The sequence below is a fragment of the Quercus lobata genome, chromosome 7 (genome assembly GCF_001633185.2).
Source record: "Quercus lobata isolate SW786 chromosome 7, ValleyOak3.0 Primary Assembly, whole genome shotgun sequence".
In the NCBI taxonomy this organism is placed as follows: Eukaryota; Viridiplantae; Streptophyta; class Magnoliopsida; order Fagales; family Fagaceae; genus Quercus; species Quercus lobata.
Genome location: NC_044910.1, coordinates 31,509,422 through 31,529,530, shown reverse-complemented (window position 1 = coordinate 31,529,530; position 20,109 = coordinate 31,509,422). Strand labels below are relative to the sequence as shown.

At 36.6% G+C, this 20,109-nt stretch overlaps 3 protein-coding genes across 3 annotated transcripts; 1 reads left to right on the top strand and 2 right to left on the bottom strand.

Annotated features, from left to right (window-relative positions):
* Positions 1-177: 177 nt before the first annotated feature.
* LOC115953154 lies at positions 178-4,296 on the bottom strand. Its single transcript, XM_031070682.1, has 7 exons — positions 3,948-4,296; positions 3,628-3,778; positions 3,401-3,526; positions 3,226-3,306; positions 2,798-2,990; positions 2,443-2,713; positions 178-956 (listed from the first exon to the last, which is right to left on the bottom strand). Exons 1-7 carry the CDS (start codon positions 4,294-4,296, stop codon positions 709-711), a joined length of 1,419 nt encoding a protein of 472 aa, XP_030926542.1. The 3' UTR covers positions 178-708.
* A 1,029-nt stretch (positions 4,297-5,325) lies between these two features.
* Positions 5,326-16,416, bottom strand: LOC115952949 (mediator of RNA polymerase II transcription subunit 33A-like). The gene is made up of 12 exons (XM_031070321.1): positions 15,809-16,416; positions 15,511-15,621; positions 14,344-14,697; positions 12,895-13,211; positions 12,633-12,724; positions 12,177-12,546; positions 10,459-10,669; positions 10,263-10,377; positions 9,352-9,513; positions 7,012-7,672; positions 6,569-6,775; positions 5,326-6,435 (listed from the first exon to the last, which is right to left on the bottom strand). Exons 1-12 carry the CDS (start codon positions 16,093-16,095, stop codon positions 5,342-5,344), a joined length of 3,981 nt encoding a protein of 1,326 aa, XP_030926181.1. The 5' UTR covers positions 16,096-16,416; the 3' UTR covers positions 5,326-5,341.
* Positions 16,417-19,457: 3,041 nt separating this feature from the next.
* On the top strand, positions 19,458-19,955 carry LOC115951908. Its single transcript, XM_031069032.1, has one exon. It carries the CDS (start codon positions 19,458-19,460, stop codon positions 19,953-19,955), a length of 498 nt encoding a protein of 165 aa, XP_030924892.1.
* Positions 19,956-20,109: the final 154 nt, after the last annotated feature.

Genomic DNA, 20,109 nt, shown 5'->3' with positions numbered 1-20,109 from the left:
GATAAACCAGTTGAGACAGGCCGAGCCCTCAATCAAGCTGAGCTCCAATGGCTTGCAAGCAACACAACTTATTTGCAGCTATACAGTTATAAATATGAGCACCATATATGAAGGTGAAATTTTCAATCCTTCACATTATCAGTTTATCTTGAAAATATCTATATAAATCTATCATCATTAAAGAAACATCCATTGTGGCTTTTTTTCATATAATTCCTTGAATGAAATCGTGTACATCATGGCAAACAGAAGATTGTGAAACTTAAAAGATAATCTCTCATAGGAGAAGGTAGCACAGTAATACCATCCTAGTCCTGCTACTACTATATTTGCACTCCTGGTAATAGTGATATAAACTCATTCTGTTTAATTGTTCATTAAAAAGTACACAGAAAATCAGACTTGTTGGGATCTAACTCAGAGAGAGAGAGAGATTCGCACATAATTTGCTAGATTTCTAAAGGCATGTCATCCTTGCATCTCAATCAGGCAGCCTATAATTCCCTAAAAGCAAATCTACAAAATTACATAAGAATTACACAGATCAACAAATGATACAATCCAAGATCACTCTGAAAGCCTCATGAAAAACCATTGAGTGCACTGAAGCTATCCCATCATGATATATGCAACAGGGCTAGCCAAAAGAAAAGCCAATACTCTGACGACAGTCTTAGTGCCCATGGCAAACTAAAGAACAATCTATTTTCAGTTAGACCACACATGAACCAGACCATGCCTGTTACCAGTATATATCTCATTCCGTTCTTCATCATAGAAAAGGGCAGTAATGTCTTCCAAAGCCTCTGCAACTGTGCTTCTCACTTTGGAGTAATCCTGCTTCTTTGAGCTGCCAGCACTGGTGCTACACTCATCACCCTTGGGAATGCCGTTGGTGGCATTTATTTTAGCTAGGCACTTCCCAGTCAAGATGTTGCTGATATTGATAGACCCAGCTGCATAAAAAAAGCTAACGGTAAGAAAACATTATGACTCAAGCCTCCTAAAATATTCTCCTCATGAAATGAGAACAAAGCAACAAATAGTGATGAACAGACAACTCTGATGCTATATCCATTTTCTTAGTAAGAGACAAATGCAGAAATGGGATAAAACTGCCCATCATTGTTCTTAATCAAGAAAACAAAAGTGGGACAAAGTAAACAAGCTCAACTAAGAATTAATAAAGTTCTAGAAAACATTCACAACTTGCAATTACTCTTTTTTTATTAGTTAAGAATTTTATTTCTAAAGAGCTACCTCATGTATCAATTTGCTATACTACTATGCCCTTGCTATATGTAACAAAGTCAAAAACCAATGTTCAGCTCCGTCGTCCACTTTAATCCTAAAAGACCAGCTAAAACACTATACAAAGAATGGATCACAACAGGTTGTAGTGGCATACAAATAATTCATACTCAAATCAGGGTGGTTGGTTTAGAACAATGAATCTAGCAGAAAACAGACAGTTGTCAATGAGATCAAATGGGGTGCTACACCCACACCTCAGGAATTGTTTTTTTGATATGTAGAAATAGCTATTAAGTTAATACAGCAGGGTTCAGTAGACCTACAAGTCAAAGCAAAGCAAACATGTATATCTCTAAACTTTATTTAGTAACCAAGAAAAATTGTTTAGGGCCTCATGTTGCCCAAGAACATGGCCAAATGCCAAAAGCCTTGTAACTTAATTGTCACTGCCTAGTATTTCCAACAGAGACATCTAGGATTCAAATCCTCCATCCCCCATTGCAACTATCAAATTATTAAAAAAAGAACGAGGCCAAAATACCTTCTTCTTCTTTTCTTTTTCTTTTTTAACATAACTAACAAGATTTATTCAAAGAAATGAAATACTATTTTAATGCATGAATTATGTGTCAGAGTTCAATTTTGCCCCTAAACTAGTAAACTATCAAGTATGTCAATGAAGTTTAAAAAAAAAAATTTAGCGTTACTTTTGGCCCCACTTGCTGTCAAACTAAACTGCTCATAGTAAAGATCAAAGTTAAGCATTGGGTTGAATCACTCGATTTACGAAGAAATTTCACAAAAACACTTGATTTCTGAAAGAAAAGTGTGGGGGTGCGTGCGTGCGTGTGTGTGTGTGTGTGGGGGTGGGGGGGGTGAAGGGTGTGTGAGGGTAACATCAAATCTTCATACACTAAATTGACACAATCAATAGTTCAAAAGGATTCTAACCAGAAATAAATAGTTCAAGGATGAAACAAATATAAATTAGAACCAGGATAGACCTCAACATAGCCATATGCAGGCCATTTACCCCTTCTCTATATGGCTTTTGTATTCAGATGCTCATTCATTTCTTTTCATACTTATTTTAGGGGGGAAAAAAACTAACAGCTAGGTTGCAAATATAACAATTGGGGAGCCACCAGGCTAATGAGGCAGGTTCAAGTAAGTACTTTAGAGCATTACCATTTCCTTCCATCCATTGTTCATCAGAATCAGCCTTGCAGTAAGATATAATAAGATCCTGGTCACTTGTAATATATATGTTATTTGTGTTGCAGTCTGGATGCCATAAAAGGTGATCCTCAAATGAAGTCACAAGCTCCCCACGAAAGTTCCAAACAGCAACAGTTCGATCTCTGAATGTCAGGAATAACTGGTTCTCATAAAGAAAGATAAATGCAGACGGAGTCATGAACTCAGCTCTGCTAACTTCCATCAGCTCGGCATTTCGAACCTACATTCAAGGGAATGACACTTAAAAGGGATAGAATAATCAAAGGCTGCAAGCAATCCCCAAAAAAGGACAAAGATAACTTACATCGAGAATCTGAAGATTTTCATTTTCTTGCTTGACAAGAAGCTTTTCATTGAATTGTTCAATGAAGTCCACCTTCTTGTTTCGATGAAGTAGATGATTGAATGATTTGAGAACTGTGCCATCTTCTATTGATAGAATCTTAAGAGGAACATGACTGCTAGCTCTATTGAAAATCAATAACATGATTCCAGGACTGTACAAACAAAATTGACATAATGGGGTAAGGTGAAAACATGAACAGCATGACAGAAAGTAGAATCTAAGACCCACACACACTTTCCTAAACACATACATGTGCTTCAAAAGGAATTTTCAACTCTGATAGAATCTTAGAATTCATAGAGTAAAAAGACAAATTCCCAGGTGCGCACACGCACACACTAAGTAGCACAACTTGTTTCAAGAGGAGATAGTAAGAAAGAGATTACCTGATCTTGATTTCTTGCACATGTTTATCCGAAATAGAGTAAAGCATTGTATAGTTTTTCAGGTCAAACACCTTGTATATACTGACAATATTTAATTAAACGCCTGTTAGAATCAATAATTAGATATGCATTTAAGCATCGCAAATTAGAGCAGCATGCACGTTTCGAAACATACCTATCTTGTGCAGAGTAGGTTAGCACCTTTCCATTAACATCATCAAACTCTACAAACCCAGGCCACTTTAAAGACTCAGACTCAAAAAGAGGAAAACCCGCATCCGGCTTTCCCCTCCGAATGTATCTAGCAAGCAGGAAAATTCAAATAAGAGGAAGAAACATAACACACACACACACAAAAAAATGGGTGGGTTAAAAGAAAGAAGAATGAAAAGAGGTACATACTCAATCCTTGTGGATCTACATTTCAAAGAACTGAAGTTGTCAGAAGCGTAAACAGAGACAGTAATAAGGGAGTCATTGTTCTTATTATAAAACAAACTCCGAATGACTTCATCATGACACACATTCAAAAAACATATCCTTTGGTTTGTCTCTGCAGCCAAAAACAAACAAGCCCAATAATAATTATAATGTTAAAGATAAAAGGGGGCCAAAGCGCATTCAATCCAGTTTCTAGGGTTTAGCAGAGTAAATAAAAACCCAATTATGGGGTTGAATAAAAATTGCAATACAATACACAGAGTTTATGGTATTAGGGGTACCTCTACTGAAAGCAGCACAGACGCCAGAATGGGCTAAAGCGAAGACAATGTCACGGGCAGCAACAATCTCAATGACTTTGGCTCTCTTCATCAAGAAAGGCAAAACTGGGGAATTGTGACCCTTCGGATCGTGAGTGTCATACTCTTCCATCAAACGCATGTTGCGGAATCTCTCCTGAGCATTGGTGATGGAAAAAGCGCGATTGCGGTTCGAAGAAATCTCGCGGCGGTGAAGCTTCTTAACGCTGTTTATGCACCCGTCTCCTCCTCTCACTCTCTTCTTGTTATTCGCTATTACCCTTCTGCCCCAGCACGGCGCCGACAACCGATGCCCGGGGCCGCCTTCCATTTTTTCCAAACCCTAAACTCAAAAAAAAAAGTCAAAAACAACACCGCCTTAAAACTGCATAACTCAAACTCTCTCTCTCTCTTATGAATCAAATCAAAGGAAGAAGAAAAGGAGAGAGAGATCTGTGAGTGTTGTAATCTCTAAACTCTAAATCTATCATTTGTTATGACAAGAGAGAGAGAGAGATGGAGAGAGTTCTCGGAGTCGGAGTTGGAGTTAGGAGAGTAATAAAAAAAGAAAAGATGATGAGACTTTTTTTGTGATTTTTTATTTAAGAAGATAAGAGAAGAGAAAGGATGAGAGAGTAGAGGGGCTAATGATATATATAAATATATAAAATATAAAATATTAATTAAAATAGTATTAGTATTTAGTAGTGTATGACTCAAATCCCGAGGCGATTTCAAATTTTACTCCCTCCCTCTTCCTCCCTCCGTCTCCGTACTACCCTTCTTACTTCGCCTACGCTCTCTCCCCACTCAGTTTTTTTGCTAAAAATGTTAAATGAATCCAAAAATAATAAAATACTTTGAACTTCTTTTTTTTTTTTTTTTTTTTTTAAATCATAACAAATATGATTACATAATTCTGTTTTATTACACTACAACTTCAGAACAAGATAGAGGCATTGAAAACTATTAAAATAAATGTTGCTCTTCTTTGAAACTTTGAAAAATACTTACATATCCAAAGCATTCAAAAGTTACTTTTTTTTCCCCTTGGAATAAAAATAGCACTGTTTAAATTTATATTTTAAAAAGAAAAAGAAGAAGAAGAATATGGTGCACTTCCTCCCCTTATAAGCTTTTGAACTAAATCTTGGAGCTTCCATCCTTGGATTTAATTTCCTTGTTGCAAACCAATGGCAAGAAATTTTAATCTTTTCATTAAAATGTAGCCCTTTAATTGAATAGAAGGAAAAAAATTTAAAAGAAAATTATGCTAGTCTTGTATAATTCTCATAATAGACCCCATATGATACATTCATAAACTGTCAAACTCTCTCTGATTACATTCAACGTCTCCTACATTCTTACTTTGAAACTCAGCTAATTACGTTCACTAATTCAGCAACCGATCCTATGGCTGCAGTTCCACCTCTTTCAAGCAGAGAAAGGGCCAGCTCACATTCATGCCACCCTCTCAATCCATTGGCCAATTTTCTCAACGTCTCTAGCTTCACTTCTTGAATCCATGATGGGGTGAAGCTCACCATCAAACCCACTAAACAAGAGAGATAAGCTTTCCAAGTGGCAGGATCACACCCAAGTGAGATGTTCCCTTCCAATACTCCTGCCAAAAAATCCATATGAATCCCAACAATACGAGCCCTTTTACAGAATACCCATGATGTCAGATTCGCCTCAACACCCCATACAATTGCCCCTGACAAAATCAACAGATATGCCATGGCGTAGCCCTCCACTATTAGGGACACAGACCTCACCTTGTGGAGTCTCTTCTTTCTTGAAGACAGCAACCAGGTTGGAATAGTATCCCTGAACAATTCCTGAACCAGGTGGACCCCACCCGTTACACATAACAGACTTGCACCTAGTGCAGCCACCTCCCTTGCCCTAGCAGTGGCCAAGGATAATGATGCTTGATTAGACTTCAAGCGAGGGGAGTCCGTGCTTCCCCACCTGGCAGCTAATTCCCCAGCATACTCTGCTACAAGCCCTACAATGACATCATTTACATATTGGACATTGAGTATATTCCGACAAGAGCGAAGGTATAGAAATCCAGGTGCTATAGAAGGACAAATGGCACAGGCAGAGATGGTGCTTCCCAACAGACCATTCACACTGCTTTGATTGCTCAATGAAGAAGTTGATACGTCAAGTGATCCTAGGAATGAGGTGAAGCAGCTTCTCAGGAGTTGTGCAACTGCTTCTTTGTTTTGTCTGAATACAGAACGAGAACATGATACAACAATGAAGTCATGCCAGCGTCGGACCTTTTGAGCCCATAGAGATCCAATTATAGGCATGCTTGGCCAATGGCAACCTGATGCACAGTTCTCCAAGGCTAGCCCAGCTACAGCGTGTATGTACTCCATACTCTTGTCAAGTTTAAAAGTAATAGTTAAGCTGACAAGAGCTGCCATCGGCAGTGGAAGTATCAAGTTTGAATTCCCTACAACACACAAGAAAACTTTAGCAACTTAGTGCAGAAACCATAATTTAGGCTGTTAAGTCCAATAGTCTTCATTAACAAGAATATTACATTCATTTATAACAATAAATATAAATAAAGAGGTGCAATCTACCATCGGAACAGCTTGGAACATCAACACCTGCAGCAGCAAGTATTGCTTTTATTTCAGACTCAACTGAGGGAAGAATTGCTGCTGGACTGGGCCAATCTTTTCCATTCATTTGAACTGGTTTCCATATACCGCGAGTAACTTCTGCAGAGAAGTAACTAATAATAGCAGCAAGAGATGCGGGCAAAAAATCGACAAGGTCTCTCAGGCCTGCAAACATTCAAGTGTCAGTAAGAGGTATGCCGATGAAGGGAACGTGCATAGGAAGATCCTTAGGTTTTTTTTTGAGCACCTATTATTATTCTAATATTTGGGGATATCAGGAGCAGAAAAAATATTCAGAAACTAGAAAGATGGATTAACAAGAATCCCAAGAAGGACAGAAAAGGGGGAAATAAAACACAAATAAAAAAAAGTGAGCCTCAGCTGACAAGCTAGCACTTGACCTGTTGTCAAATCCCGAGATGAAAGCCTTCCATGGGCACAAGCAGTTAGAATTGCCTCAAGAACAAAAGGAATGGCTTCCAATACCTCCCATGCAGGGAGCATAGGTCTCTGGTAAGCATCTTCTCCAGTATTTGCAAGGGAGCTGGATGCATTGCTGCTGCTTGGCGTTGAAGAGTTAACCGACGAGGACCCACTTTTAGTCATTTTCCAGTATATCATACTTAAGATCTTATTAGCAACTTGATGAACAGGATTTCCACTAGAGAGGCCAGCAAGCGTTGAAGCTACACAAGATTTGTTTTGACAATACCAAGCTCTTAATTTTGGATATGAATCAATATATATAGGCTTTCTTAATGCTGACTCAGATTCGTTTTGATTGCTATTTGTATCAACCTGACACGAGGCAATGCTGCTATTGCGCAATAACAGAAGATACTCCAAAGTAAGCTCCCCTCGAACTACTCCTCCTCTCTCTGAAATGCACTGCTCAAGAGGGGGCCTGTAGAATTTCCACAGACGAAGAAGAAACAGAAACGCTAAAGAAAAAACCATGTAAACTGAGGGCTCATCATCCTTGCTTGATTTGTTATTTGATGGGGAATTTTGTGACCCAAAGGCCTCACAAAGAGGCATTAATGAAGCTGCAACTTCAGGGACCTGTAGGAACAGAAACATTCAGAATACATGTATCAACTTGTCATGGTCAATGATACAAACTTGACAAGAAAATTAGGAGTAACAACACAATGTATGTCTTCCAACAGAATAACCATAGAGTAGATTAAAAAATATATATTTAAAGACCTTGCTTTAAATATATTCAAATTATGGCTCATTTTAAGTCGGCCCTCAAGCCAACCAAAGAAATAACCATTTTGACCAAACCTTGTTCCACTAACCCACACTTTCAAGCAATAAATGCTTTGAACAAATAGTGGTCCAAAGAGAAAATTTACTAACAATAGCATCATTCAAATCAAAAGTTATGGACAAAGTACTGAAGTTTGATGAGTATTGGAGAAGATTTGGGGACTACATAAAAATCATCACAAAGTCTTAAAGAATTATGCATATATGTAAAAAATGTCGCATAAATTTAGTGAATTCAGTCTCATAGAACCTAAACTTCCACAACAACCAGAAGATATTTGTAATGCAATTTAATACACCAGTAACTTTACCCACTCTTCTAGACACTGATTATTCTAGCAAAAAGGTCAAATGGCTAAGAGCAACTACGAATTATGGACAAGTGTAGTTTAGAGCTTCTAGTCTCATTACAGATAGAATTTAGTAGAGATCAAAGGAAAGAAGTCATTTTTTGTAAGGGAAATTGGGGGGTTGGGGAGGAGTGGACAAATAGTGAAAGAAATTAATTGCGCAAAGGATAAAAATGGCCCGCCCTAGTCAAAGGTCTCTCATATAATAAGTTGTGTAATGTAAATGAAAATACAAAATCTTTGCCAAATTGTTCATTAATATTTGTTAAGCAACTACTCAATATTTTTCACATAGCCAGTCCCAAGCACAAAGATAGGAGGAGGGTTCTGAGTAATGGTTGAGGTAACACCTTTTTTATTGGTAATTTATACACTCAACCAATGGGTTTTGAAACCACAACTTTACCCTCCCGCTTATAATGGGAGGAGGAAGTGTCATTGGAACCAAAGCTCATTGGCTCAAACCTTAGAAATCCACTACGTGGTTGGGATTAAGGCATCAAAGAGAGAAACAAACTTGAGTATTTGCCACAACATAGAACCATATAATTGATATTGCCAATAACAATTAATAAAAGAATCTAACGGTGTGCATAAAAAGCATTGATTGAATAGTCCACACTGTGCCAAAACAGTAACCACATTTATACCCCAAGTCTTGAAGCAAAATAATCAGGTCATCAAAACAAGAAAGTAGGAAGTGACAATATCGTTTCTAAATCTGATAATTATATCCAAAATAAATGGGAACTCATATGTGCTGATGAAGGAATAAATTATAATTTTCATATGAACACAGCAAGAAACTTTAACTTCAAAAAAATGAAGGGGATAATATCATCAGTGATATTAATCTCTTACTTTTCATTTTGTATATCAGTAATTCGATCAAAATGATTAAGGAAAACCACTTTTTTCTGGTTTTCATGCTACACACTTCTTCAATGTTATGATTCCTATGGCTAGGTAGCAATGCCCCACTTGTTATGAACCGGGATTATGACAGCAAATTGTGTGAGGTCGTGAGTCAATATGAGACCATAACATCAAGAGCCTATGTATATAAAACTCATATCATCAACCTAGAGCCATAAAATATAAAATAGAAGTACTTACCATACCATGCAAAGAAAGAATATGAACAGTATCAATAGCAGAAGCTCCAAAAAGAAGAGCACTTAACATGGACATATAATCAATTAAGTGGCTGCCTGGTCCGGTATAACTAGGAGGAACTGGGGGAGAAAGAAGCTTAACCAGAAAGTGCACCACATGTTCCTGCCAAGAAAACAAGTGATTCAAAAGTAGATACAAAGTTATTTTCTTCAAGAATAAAGAGAAGGGGGGTGGGAGTACAAAGTAAAAAAGAAGTAAGTTCCAAGTAGCATAAAAGGAGGACAAAAATTCAAAGGACATATATTGATTCCAGGTAAGGGCTGTGCTGTGCATGTGGTGTTTTAAACTGCCTGGAGTATAAATGGTTTCAGCTAAGGTCGAGGCAAAGATTTTGTTTGAACGAATTAAGAACTAGTTTTCTTGTTGCTTTAACTCAAAAGCATAAGGGAGTCAAGTATGGGTATACTTGTTTGATTTGTACTAATAAAATACCAATTGTCCCAAAAGCTTAAGCTATTAGGAAATGAACCAAATGGTGAATCCAATCATTTAATTATAATTCTAATACTCTCCCTCACTTGTGGGCCCAGGTCCCCCTTAATAAATGGGTCCCAACATGTGGGATTTTTAAGTTTTTAAATGGGAGATAGGGTGGAATAGGGTTTGAACTAAGACCACCTAATTTGATACCATAATAAATTTTAAAATATCTAAAAAGTTTAAGTTATTAGAAAATGGTGAATTTGACATTTAACCATAATTTTACAATGTACAAACTCTATTAGTATGGGAAACAATTCATGAAATATATAATCAATTATAAAGACATAAAGCACCTCTGGGTGAGACTACAATAGAAGAGGACTTCAAAAATTTCCAAGATCTAATATCACTACTACTAGTGATGCTACCTGAATGTTCCATCCACGGCTGATAGATGCACCACATAGAATCTTTGCCGCTGCTGACTTCTCTTCCTCTGACCCATTCAGAGCTATATAATATAATTTCTCTATCTCCGCTAAACTAGAATAGGGAAAATGAAGAAAATTATTCATGCCAGTAGTTTCTAGTACTAGAGTTTAACAAACAAAAACTTTGTTATACCTTGAAGCAGGAGTCTTTATAAGGGAATTTATTAGAGAAGCATTTAATGGTGCTCCTTCCATAAACATTGACCAAGGGGATATTTCAACTGGCAATGAATCTAACAGTGAGATTATTGATGAAGACACATAACCAGGCCAAAAATATGCTGATGTGTCAATTAAATTTCTTGCAATGCAAGCTTCCACTATGAGGTGCCTCATGTTGGCTCCTGAAAGCATAAACAATAAATTGCAAAAAGATTACAGAAAGCACAAGAAAAAGTGACTACGCAGTAAACTAAACCCATGTATATGTAATGTATGAATTAAGTATTGCTCTCATGTTATAAGAATTTGAGATTACAAGTGAATTATATGCTTCCCCAAAGCACCTACTCTTAAAGGCGATGGAACCCAATCACTAAGAATTTGAGAATGGAGAGAAGATTAGAAGGTGGGAAGTGACTTTATTTATCTAAGGGGTGGTCGGGTAATGGGTTACATTATTCCCTATTCTTACTTCTGTGGCCAATGTATTGAAAAGATTTAGAGATATTTTTTATGGAGCAGTTTAGGAGAGGAGTCCAAGTTCCATCTAGTACATTGGACTAAGATTTGTACACCTCTTCAAAAGTGTCAGGAATCCGATATGCTTTAATTAAGTCCTTTTTAAGGAAATGGCTGTGGAGGAACGTTTTTGAGTGGGGGTCACTTTGGAGGATGGTGGTTGAGGTGAAGTATGGAAGTGCTTGGGGTGGGTGGGGCACCAAGGAGGTGATGGGCCCATATGGAGTGAGTCTTTGGATATATGTTAGATGGGAGTAGGCATCATTACCACAATTTATTCAGTATGAGGTGGGTGATGGATCTAGAGTGAAATTTTGGCATGATGGGTGGTGCGGGGACAAATCCTTAAAGGAGGCGTTCCTGGTGTTATTTGGTTTAGTCGGTATAAAGAGGCTTCGGTAGCGGATCTTATGAAATTCTGCAACAGTGCCTATAGTGGAATTTAAATTTTGTCAGAGCTATGCAGGATTGGGAGTTGGAGCCAATGGGGTATTTTTATGAACTTAATCTGCTCTACTCCTGTGAGAAGGAATGGGAAGAATATGTTCTGTTGGAGAGCAGCTAAAAGACTGGGATTTGAGGTCAGCAGGTATCATCGCTCTTTGATTTATATGGCTGATATGTCTTTTCTCTAAAGAAGCATTTGGACGCCTAAAGTTGCTTTCTTCACATGGACTGCAGCTTTGAGCAAAATCTTGATGATAGATAATCTGCGAAGGAGAAGCTTGGTTGTGATTGACTGTTGCTATGTGTAAATGTAGTGGGGAGATTGTGGACAATTTACTCTTTCACCAACCCATAGCTATAGAGTTATGGTCTATGGAGTATGGGTTGTTTGGAGTTTACTGGGTTATGCTAGACAGTGCTATGCAGTTATTAGCTTCTTGGCAGGGTCAGCTTGGGCAGCATCAGAATATAGCTATTTGGAAAGCCGTCCCGCATCGTTTGATGCGGTACATTTGGAGGGAACATAATGCTTAAGCCTTTTCTTTTCAAAACTTTGTTTGATTGGCTGTTAGCTTTAGGATCTTTTTCTATGTGTTCTTTGTTGTATATGCTTGATTCTTGTACTTTGAGAGCTTTATTTTTTGGTTCCCCTGTATACTTCCTGTGTACTTGTGATTCTTCTTTCATCAATAAGATTGTCATTTATCAAAAATAAAAACATACCTGCTCTTATAGAAGTATCAACATGACTGCCTCCACCTACAATATTCCTTTCATTCTTGCCACTAGAAATGAAGCTAGCTGCTTTTCTAGCTGCACTATTAGCTGCATCGACAACTAATGCAGGAGGGTATAAAAGGCTAGAAAAGTGTCCAAGGACCTGGAGAGAGGAAATCAGTCCGTCTTTCCTTGAAGCAAGAGCCTTGCCATTCATTTTATGTCCATATGCAGACTCAACATATCCAGTAGCAGTAGCTTGAGAGAGTTTGGCCTCATCCTCCAAAACATTAGCAATTGCCAAGGGGACAATAGACAAAAGGACACAAAGACGGGTCTCAAGATGTGGAATTGGACCTTCTGGAGGATCACGTTCCTGTAACAAAGCATGGAATGAGCAAATATCAGATAACTGTATTTATTTTTTCATGATAAGAAATGTTAACATGGACTAGTCTCAACTCGTTGTACAAGCCGAAGGGCTGAAAGCCAAAGCGCCAGGAAGGTTTCTTGCCAGCTTGCCTGGTTAAATACTTGGAGCGTCTTAATTGACTCTGCAGTTTGGCCATTAAAGGTAGGTTATAATTGATTCCTTGCACTTATCAAACAAATTATTCTCTTTTATTTTAAATGCGATTTGTGCCTGTGTGCATGCACACACGCACACACACACAATTGAAATTGATCTGAAAAAATTTCAAGGTATACTCTTGAAGAGAATAACCTGCTAGTACATCAACAGCAGATTTGATAAGGAGTTGTTTCCCATCCATTGCATTCTCCATGTAAATATCAAAAGGAACCCAACAAGCAGACCGGCCAAATTCAGAGTGGAAGCAAGGTGATGGCTTACATGATGCAATATTGACAAGCATCCCAGTGAGTTGGCGCTTGTTTAACGGGTATTCAAAGCTCAAAACTCTTTGTATGTTGCCAGATAATTTTGCCAATAATTGGTTGGCTGAATTAAAATTTGAGGATACCAATTCATGGGCTTCAAGAAAGCGCAGCCTCTGCAGGAGGCCATTGAACTTTTCAGGCCTTTTAAGTAAAAGAAAACAAGACAAAAGGGATGATACATATCAGCTTCTCGATGAAGATTGTTTTACACAAAAGAACATTAATGTCTGTACTTGTGTGCGTGCACAATCATTCACATATACAACTGCAAATAACATTAGCAGAAGGATAGCATCATACACATATGTAGTTAAACAAAAATCCCTTACAATTCAAAACGTATTACATAGACCAATAATTATGTATAAGAAGAATGATTACGATCATATTCTATCCTTTCTACAATGCCCATAGACAAAGTGCTTCATCTGTATTTCATAGACCAATAATTGTGTATACAACTGCAAATAACATAGAAAAAGTGGAAAAGAAATATGTTTCCTGCCCTTTCTACTCCTCATCTGTTTTTAAGAGTGTGACAGAACAGCTATTGGCCTCCCTTAACTTGTTACTTGCTAGATATTGTTTAAGCTATCAATCATTTCTACTCACTCCAACAAAAGCATTATGCTGTTACACCTGTTAGACCCAAATCTTAGTGAAGTCCATTATAAAAGAAGAAGTTCATTTTCGATTATCAAACAATCTCCTCAAGGAACATCCCTATGTTCTGTTACTGATTTGATCGATTTATGTAATCTTTTGTGATTGATTGTATGGACCCCAGTTGTACACTCCCCGTATACTTGAGCAACTCTATATTTTTTATATCAATAAAATTGATTTGAGCTTGAATAATATTGAATTCATGAATTATTCATGAAGCCTTCAGGCAATAGGAAATGTACGGTATACAAGATTTCTATTAAGACCGAAAATTTAAAAACATGGTCCAGAAAACACAATCCATTCAGAAACAATATCCATCAACTGAAGAATTCAACCTGAGTACATGCTAAAGTTTTTAGATATTACCTAGCCTGGAGTAAAAATATATAGTTCTAAATATTATTCCACTTGGAAAATCGGATCAAAGATGAGCAAATAATAGGAATATTGTGGATTAAAATATGCACTACCAGAGCATTGCAAGGCAAACAATTTCTGTAAAACTTAAAGAGTTGAATATCTGGGGGGAAAATACATTATATAATTCTAATAACATCAAAGGGAGCTCACAAGAAGGCAAACAATACAATAATGGCATACATACATGTTCAAGTGAACAAGGCGGAGCATAACCATAGATTTTTTGCTCTCTGTTAGTTTTCCCAACACCTCTATGGCCATAAATGAATTCGTCCTCCTCATCTGTTCATGATGTTCATTGCCTTTAAAATCAGGGCTTCCTCTAAAATCAATGTCCATATCAAGGTGCTCTGTGCTTCTGACTGCTACACTAGGTCTCTCTATAGGTGTCATTCGCAAACCCCAATCATCCAATGTGCTATCAATCAAACCAATGACAATACTGAAAAAGAACAACACAAATGCATGTCCAACCTCCAGAACACGAACTTTATATGTCTGAGATAGTTGAAGGGCAACATCAACAGATTTTATTATCCTGAAAGATAGCAAAGCATGTACTCAAAACTTTGTTGGTTGATTGATAGTGAGATGTACTTGCAAGACTATGGTACAGTAGCAAGCATTTCAACCATTGTCTAGACACACAGCATGGAAAAATAAATAAATAAATAACAACAAAGAATGGAAATGGCTGCATTCCTAATTGTATGCATAGATGCCACTGGTTTGCAACCATGCGTGTTATTATATATCATTGAAACATATGCATTCATACACATTGTTAAACCAAGGAAACTGAATATTTTGCAGGAAGTTGCAATTGCTATGAGCTCCTTGGCAAATGCATTCATCACCATGGGCCTATTTAAATTATATTTATCAAATAATAAAATCCACATATTATGGAGAACAAATTATAGAAAATTGGAATCTTGTGGCAAAATTTACATGTAGTAAAGGTTAAAAAATTTCTCTGTTGATAACGAATGGGTCCCGAAAAGGATAAACTAAGTGTCAAATGTACAGAAAGGGCAGTCCTACATTTCCCTTAATTTCAGGAAGCATCAATAACAAAGAGAGAAACATAGAACAGTTATGACTAGGGACAGTTGAGGGTTGAAAGAAAACCCATAGAAAAATGCTAAAACTACTACTACTACAAAAAGCTTACAAATTGACATGACAACGAATGTAATTAGTGGTGCAATGGTACTACTTCAGCAACATAATAAATAAATGTCTGAATTACTTGTTCGTGATTGGTGAGACATCAATTTGTAAAGCTTATGTAACTAATTAAAGCTCATAAGAACTAAAGCAAGAATGAAAGTAAGATTAAGACACTTACTTGTCTTTGCAAGCATCTTCACTGAGTGGATAAAACAAAAATGCATACCGACTCAGAAGTTCAAGATAGAGTCTATACGCCTTGGGCTGAGACCGTCGATTTGGAAGTACCCTGAAATGCATATACACTAGCTAAGTCAAGGTATAAAAAATAGATCTTGCAAAAACAATCGAGAAATTATTTATGATGATGATGATTTCTTAACAAACTCTTGCGCTCTATAGAAACAGTGCCTAAAATAATTTTCAATTTGAAGAGTGGTAAGTGAATCTAAAAGATGTGGAAATCGATGAGATACCTAGAAGTAAGGAGAGAGAGGAGTTGGAGTGGGTAGAGGAGGCGAGAGGAGAGAGCTTGTTCGATGAATTTCCAGAGTGAAGAAGAAGAAGAAGAGCAGAGACGGGAGACCAAGAGTTGCCCTAACTCAGGACTGGGAAGCTGAACTTGCCAAGACCTTAAGCATTTGGCAACTTCCATAGCAGAAACGAGAGTGGTCTCATTACGCTGCTCGCACCTCTTCAGTGTCTCCAATACACCTTCCTCGAACCCACTCAACTCGCTTTCGGTCTCGAACTCGCTCCCCATTTTCAATCTCTCTCTTTCACAGATTCATTCATATATCACACCTTTTGGGGTTTTGCGGGACTGAGTATAATAAAGACTGTTGCCTATTTTATCCGGCAGAGGCAGAGAGCAGTTGGCAGCAAGTACTTTTGTTATCCAAAGCTCGATCAGTGTGTAAATGTGGTAGGTGATAGTCAGAGTGGTAATAACTAATAAGTGGTAAGTGGTGACTGAGTTCTTCTCTCCTTCTCCTTCTCCTTCTCCTTCACCTAACAACAAGGTAAAAAAGTCACTTCTCCACTTCTCCTCTCGCACTTGTCTCCATAATTATTAAACCCCGTCCTGGGTTCAGTGTTCACCGGTTTATAATTTTTTTTTTTTTTTTGGATTTAAGATGGAATTTCTACTGTAGTGTGGGTGTGAAACTCCTTCCCCAAGTCAGTGGTACCGGTCTATAAAATCTTAAATCAATAGATACTGTACTTGATCCAACATCAACATTAATAATAATTAACCAAAAACAAATTAATATTTTAAAATTTATAAAATAGACTGATACAATCCTTTGAGTATACGCTAACACGCCTAACTAATAGCTAAAATCTTAATTATCTTTTTTAGTGACAAAGGGCATACCGCAGCATATACTATTAGCTTCATCACATGCACTTTGCGCATACAATGTGGCTTTTTTTTTTTAAGTCTAATGTCATAATTTTTCTTTAAAAAAAAAATGAATAAATTTGTTTTGAAAAACATGAATTAGTAGAAGAGTGTATTATTTTGTAGGCATTTTAAGTGGAATTGGAAATATATGTTTACTGGATTGTCCTCAAGTTTTTTCCATATTAAACCTAAGGTTTAAGGGGGGTTTTCTAAACTACAAAAAAATCTAGTTAAAAGAGAAAAATTCTCTTATAAATAGTATAGATTACTAACCAAAATGAAGCCAAAAAATTCAACCACATAATCAATTGAATATAGAAAATAAAAGCTTAGTCTTTTTTCCTTGCCTTATTTTAATATGTTTAGCTATATTTCTGAAAGCGTGCATTTTCTCACATCATCTTTAAGCGTGCATTTTCTCACATTATCTCTTTTAAAATATATAAATTTTAGTTTTATTTTTAAAGTTACAAACATGATAAAGTTTAACTACAAAATTGGTTGTAGGCTTAGGTTATAACCTATTAACCTTATTCAATATCTTTTTATTAGATAATATAAATTACTAACCAAAATGAAACCTAAAAAATCAATCACGTAATCAATTTGTAAGGACTCAATTTGTAACGATCCCAAAACCAGTCTTGGGTTCGTACGTTAAAAGACTCAAACAATATAATTTGTAGAGTGTGGGTGTTCAAGAACTAGATTAACCTCCGTAGAATAAAAAGATTCAACCTCACGTTTATTGATGGATCAGAGCTGATACAACAATCGGTTTTTCTTTGAAACAAATACAGTTCTTTTCTTTCCAAGTTTCTTTCTGAGTCTTCTCTTTGTTTTTATCTCTGTTCCGATCCCTCTTCTGCATGCTTTTCTTTCATGTTATATACCGCCCTCTTTGTTCCATATTCACCACACACGTGTAGGTTGGATTTAGGAGATCTCTTTCTGTCCCATCTAACGCCTTCTGGAACCTCCTCCTAGCAGCTGTAAAGCTGCTTCCTCACTATTCAGGCATCACTTCCACATTAATGCGGCCAGAGAGTTGATTGAGAGGCAATTAATGTGGAGGCAGCCGTTACCATAGATATTTGTTTGTCTTCTCTCTCTCACCTTTGGCCCCTTATCCCACCTTTAGTGGTGACGTAGCTCCAAGGTACATTTGTAACAAGATGGCGTCCTGATCGTCCTCGGACTCATATTGCCAAGAAGGGTTCTGTCCTCGGACGAATACTGAACTCTCCTTTCGTGATATTCACTCTTCCCTTCGTTTGTTTACACCTTCAATCTAATATGGGCCTCCTCGGGTAGGTTTGCCTCCTCGGATGGGCCACAAGCCCAATTATATTGACTTTAATAGCTTTAGTGACTAACCGGCCCCCACACAATTGAATATAAAAAATTAAATGCTTAGTCTTTTTTCCTTACCTTATTTTAATATTTTTAGCTATATTTTTTAAAGCGTGCATTTTCTCACATCATCTCTTTTAAAATATATAAATTTTAGTTTTATTTTTAAAGTTACAAATAGAATAAAGTTTAGCTACAAAATTAGTTGTAAGCTCAATTTTTTTTTGATTGGAAGTGCATTTTGATAAATCCACCATTTGATTACATCTTCTTCTCATATCCTCCATGCTTACAAAATTTCTAGAAAATTAATAATCAATAGTTATATCATCAATAAGTTGTTTAAATTACAAGTTTTTGTAATTTAAAATTATCTATAAAATATAAACTCATAGATCATATAGTAAATAATATATGATTGATAAAAAATTTGACATGTGTATTAAGAGCGTAAAGAACATGCAATTCAATGGTTAAATTTTCAAACTATGTAATTATGTTTATTTTATTGAATAAGGTTGTACCCTTATGCTATAGCCAATTTTGTCCAAACTATGATAAACTATGTTAATTTAAACCTAATAAATCAGCTATAATACTAAATAATTTTAATTAAATTAGTTATATTCTTTTCTTTAAACTACTTTAACTGAATTTTTTTTATTAATACTTATTCAAAATATATGCTGTGTATAAATATTTTCTTTAACTTTATTGTGCAAGGATTGCTGACCTTACTGGTATAGTTTAAAATCAAAGGTTTCACCATCATATTGCACCATTGGATGGTTTTGTTGTTCTCTTTTCAAATATTATAATTTGAAGTTATCTTCGTAATTTCTTTTTCCTAAATGAGACTTTATTTTTAAAATCTCTAATAAATTTAAATACAATCATTCTAGTAGTACCTTTGTTACTAAAAGTTACAAGAAATTAAATAAAAACTCCATTATATTGTAATTTTCATTTTAACTTCAGTCAAGAGGCTGAGGGCATAAGGATACAATACATGTTGTAAATATTGAAATTATTTAAATATGAGCCCATTGATATTAGCTTATATGACACTACTTTTTTTTTTTTTTTTTTAATACAAGATAGAATATCTACTCTAGCCTAATCTAAGTGTATGTGTGTGTAAAAATCCATTCTAAAGACTTGAACTCCGACCCTTGCCCCCAACACCTCACAATCATTTATACTTGTGGAGTGGCCACCGTACCAAGAGTGCGCAATAATTATATGACACTACTTAATATAAAAGTTTAGGTTTATAAGTTCACCTCATTAATGTTACATTTACTCATGTTATTGTTATTCAATATCAACGCATTTCAATAGCTTGCTCAAGAGTTGTTAGGTGGATGCCTCCCATTTCTCCCCTTTATAAAATCAACTTTGATGGGGCTCTGTCTAGCGACCTTGGTGCTGCCGGCTTAGGTGTGGTGATCCGTGATTCGTGTGGGCTTGTTGTGGGAGCCTTGGCTGAACGCATCCCTATCCCCATATCTGCTGCTATTGTTGAAGCTCTAGCATTCCGCCGAACTCTATATTTTGCTAAAGAGCTTAGTATTTGTGAGTTAGTTTGTGAAGGGGATGCTAAAGTTATCATCAGAGCTTTACTTTCTAAGGAGCTTGTTCATCCTGAGTATGGCCACGTGTTGCAGGACTCTCTAGTCTTAGCAAATGATTTTAGAATTTGTGATTTTGTTCATATCAAACGTATAGGTAACTCGGTTGCCCATTTTCTTGCCAGGCGTGCTAAGTCCGGCAATGAGCTGCAAGTTTGGCTTAAGGCCATTTTTGAGGATATAACTCTTGTATCGAGGGATTCTTTGCAATTTCTCTCTTTTCTGTCTTAATATAGCTTGGCCCCCGGGTCTGGATTCAAAAAAAAAAATGTGACTTGATCTTTTAGCTGCTCACCTGCGAAATTGTCAACATTTTTAATCCACATGCAACCTTGTAAAGAAATAAAATGCGATAATAGTCAACACTTCTACTTACCCCCTAGTC

Coding starts and splice junctions, on each gene's coding strand:
- LOC115953154 (XM_031070682.1), bottom strand. CDS start 4,296: ATGGAAGGCGGCCCCGGGCATCGGTTGTCGGCGCCGTGCTGGGGCAGA. Junction 2,714..2,797: donor AAAATCTTCAGATTCTCGAT/GTAAGTTATCTT, acceptor CCTTGAATGTAG/GTTCGAAATGCCGAGCTGAT. Junction 957..2,442: donor ACAATGGATGGAAGGAAATG/GTAATGCTCTAA, acceptor TTTTTTATGCAG/CTGGGTCTATCAATATCAGC.
- LOC115952949 (XM_031070321.1), bottom strand. CDS start 16,095: ATGGGGAGCGAGTTCGAGACCGAAAGCGAGTTGAGTGGGTTCGAGGAA. Junction 12,547..12,632: donor CCCTTCGGCTTGTACAACGA/GTTGAGACTAGT, acceptor GCTTTGTTACAG/GAACGTGATCCTCCAGAAGG. Junction 6,436..6,568: donor TGTTCCAAGCTGTTCCGATG/GTAGATTGCACC, acceptor TGTGTGTTGTAG/GGAATTCAAACTTGATACTT.
- LOC115951908 (XM_031069032.1), top strand. CDS start 19,458: ATGCCTCCCATTTCTCCCCTTTATAAAATCAACTTTGATGGGGCTCTG.